Source organism: Sinocyclocheilus anshuiensis, unplaced genomic scaffold (genome assembly GCF_001515605.1).
Source record: "Sinocyclocheilus anshuiensis isolate Anshui unplaced genomic scaffold, SAMN03320099.WGS_v1.1 scaffold552, whole genome shotgun sequence".
NCBI lineage: Eukaryota > Metazoa > Chordata > Actinopteri > Cypriniformes > Cyprinidae > Sinocyclocheilus > Sinocyclocheilus anshuiensis.
Genome location: NW_015554362.1, coordinates 831,113 through 834,543, shown reverse-complemented (window position 1 = coordinate 834,543; position 3,431 = coordinate 831,113). Strand labels below are relative to the sequence as shown.

The 3,431-nt window shown below is 33.9% G+C and overlaps 1 protein-coding gene across 1 annotated transcript in view; it reads left to right on the top strand.

The window, feature by feature from the left end:
• The window catches only part of LOC107671459 (CUB and sushi domain-containing protein 3-like), a 292,685-nt gene extending 289,640 nt beyond the window's left edge, over window positions 1–3,045 (top strand). The window contains exons 69-70 of the mRNA XM_016464380.1: window positions 2,491–2,626; window positions 2,717–3,045. Of these exons, the coding sequence (XP_016319866.1) occupies window positions 2,491–2,626; window positions 2,717–2,876 (296 nt within the window). The 3' untranslated portion in view covers window positions 2,877–3,045. The remainder of the gene's footprint in view (window positions 1–2,490; window positions 2,627–2,716) is intronic.
• The last annotated feature ends 386 nt before the right edge of the window (window positions 3,046–3,431 follow it).

Sequence of the window (3,431 nt, the reverse complement as noted above, 5' to 3'; positions counted from 1 at the left end):
TGACTGAAACCCTGCGCCAGAAGTTTGTCCAGATGAATGCTAAATCGATGACCCTTTCAGCCACTGCAAGAGAAACTGGTCATTCCAAATCTTTGATTTCTAGAATACTGCAGCTTTACAACGACACTAATTCAAGTCCCCCAAAAAGGCTGGTCATCCACGTAAGACAAATGAGAAGACAAGACAATGTGGAGACTCTCAGTGGGGAATCGGTTCAGCACTGCAGCTGGAATTGCTTGCCAGTTCAGTGCTGAACAGCTCTCATCAGCAGAAAGAATCAAAAAGTTAGGCTCACCTTTGCTGAGGAGCATGTTGTGTGGAGAGAGGAGAACTGGTCCAAAGTTCACTTTAGTGATGAGAGCAAGTATAATTTATTTTTTGGTCTAGTGGTTAACATTATATTCAGTGTCAAACTGCGGAAAAAAACTGAACCACAAGTGCATAAAGAAGTCAGTGAAATGTGGAGGAGGAAGTGTCATGGTTTGTGGGATGTTTTCTACAGCAGGAGTTGGGCCTGTTATACAGCTACATGGCAGAGTGAATGCAAATGTTTATCAGAACCTGCTTCAGCAACATGCAGTTCCTTCCCTGCAAGCATCTCCCAATCAGCCTGCAATTTTCATGCAAGACAATGTCCCTGTCACACAGCAAAACAGCTAAAGCAGTTCCTTGAAGCTAAGAACACTGAAATAATTAAATTGCCGGCCCAGAGTCCTGATCTAAACCTGATTGAAATTCTCTGGAAAATCCTTGGTGACAAAGTTATGGCTAAGAAACCCAGTACAGTTACTGAACTTTGGAAGAAGAGTGGAGCAAGATCACAGCAGCGCAGTGTGAGAAACTAGTGCTGTCCTGCGGCCGCAGATGTGCTGAAGTCACTCAAAGCAGGGGCCTCTACACTTCCTACTCATTTCTGACAGCTGTAACCCTCCACAATTTTAGTTGTAATCATCTTTCTTGCTACAGTGGTTACTGTTCTCTCATTTTGATCACTGTGTTTTTCACAAAATAAAGGTTTTTGTCGAAATGCCTTGGAAATTTTGTTGGAAAATATATTTTTGGAGCAGTGGTATACCTACAGCTAATATTTCTTCAAATTTTGCGTTATGAAGATTAACAATATTTCAGAAAAAAAAACAAGTAGTTATTAATTGTTCTCTAATTGAATATAAAATCCTGAATATATTGTTATAAGTTTTGTGCAACTTGTTTATTATTTCCTGTTTGGCCCCGGTTATATACTATAATATAACTAGTGTTGTCAAATGATTAATCGCGATTAATCGCATCCAAAATAACAGTTTTTGTTTGCATAATATATGTGTGTGTACTGTGAATATTTATTATGTATATATAAATACAAACACATGCATGTATATATTTAAGAAAAATATGTTGTTTATATATTAAATATATTTATGTATAATATAAAATATAAATATATAAATGTATATACATGTAAATATTTTCAAAATATATACTGTATGTGTGTGTATTTATATATATATACATAATAAATATACACATACATATATTATGTTAACAAAAACTTTTTTTTTGTATGTGATTAATCGCGATTAATCGTTTGGGAGCACTAAATAACATAATGTAATGTAATATAATATAATAAAATATAACATAATACAATACAATATAACAACAGAACAGAACACAATATAATACAAAATAATATATGCAGTGTATGGCACCACATTATATTACTTTTGAAATAACTAAAGAATTGCATAATCTTATTATAGACACCTAGCAACAGTTATCATCCACCATTTATTTATAGTAAGAGCAGATCTTTAATATCTCTTTCATAATATCTTGCATAAACACACATGCATGTGTATATTTAAGAAAAATATGTTGTTTATATATTAAATATATTTATGTATAATATAAAATATAAATATATAAATGTATATACATGTAAATATTTTCAAAATATATACTGTATGTGTGTGTATTTATATATATATACATAATAAATATACACATACATATATTATGTTAACAAAAACTTTTTTTTTGTATGTGATTAATCGCGATTAATCGTTTGGGAGCACTAAATAACATAATGTAATGTAATATAATATAATAAAATATAACATAATACAATACAATATAACAACAGAACAGAACACAATATAATACAAAATAATATATGCAGTGTATGGCACCACATTATATTACTTTTGAAATAACTAAAGAATTGCATAATCTTATTATAGACACCTAGCAACAGTTATCATCCACCATTTATTTATAGTAAGAGCAGATCTTTAATATCTCTTTCATAATATCTTGCATAACTCATTTATACATAAATCACACTTGCATATATCTTTAGATTAATCAGATCTCTTTGTACTCCAGTTTTACTTGTACAATTATGCGACTTTGACACTTGACATGAGCTGTTTTCTCCTAGATTGATGTAGCTCTATTAAAAACGATTATTTCCCATCATGCATCATTCAGGTCTGAACATAATAGAGCCAACCAGGAGCCCAGAGGTTCCACCCAGAACCAACAGCAGCTCTGTGGCCATTGCGATTCTTGTGCCTTTCTTTGCCCTGATTTTTGCAGGCTTTGGCTTTTATCTCTATAAACAGAGGTGGGTGCAATTTCAGCAGTGAAATTACTGATGGACAAAAGATTAGAAAATCTGATTCCTGATAGTCTTTTTCTTCTCATTTGATCGCAGGAAGTCTGATAAAGCGGAGTACAGCGGCTGCTCTGTGCATGAAAACAACAACGGCCAGGCTACATTCGAAAATCCCATGTACAACACCAATTCCAAATCCATCGAGGGAAAGGTCGTCCGCTTCGATCCCAATCTCAATACGGTTTGCACAATGGTTTGAGGGTTTGATGCTGTCAGAACGGTCACTTTTGGGTTGGTATATTACTTGTTTTAGTCTCTTCGAAGCAACTTTCAAGCACAGTTTGGGATGCGGTACTGACACAGCGGCTCAAAGCTGTGCACAGATTTGCAGGAAAACGTCATATTCTTCACTGTTCGAGTGGAGAATTATATATTATCTACATCTCACTCTGAGAGTGTTGATTTTGTATTTAAAAGAAAACAAAAACAAAAAGTTATGTTTTCAATGTGAGAGCAAATTATTTGAAGCCATTCCAAGGGCGTTCACACATACAGCGATTTGCTGCGTTTAAAAGTTGAGAAACGTTGAACTTTATGCAAGTCAACATAATACTGTGACTACCAGAAGGAGTGAAGACATTTGATGTGATAACGTGATCCGTCTCTTGTTAGATACTGTAGACAAAATGGTGAAGTTAATGTTCCGTATGAAAAAATGATGCATGGAGAATATTGTCAGAAATCATGAGCGTTTAAAGTCCATGCATGCATTGATAATTGTTCATTTACTTCATGATATGATGCTTAAGTGCAG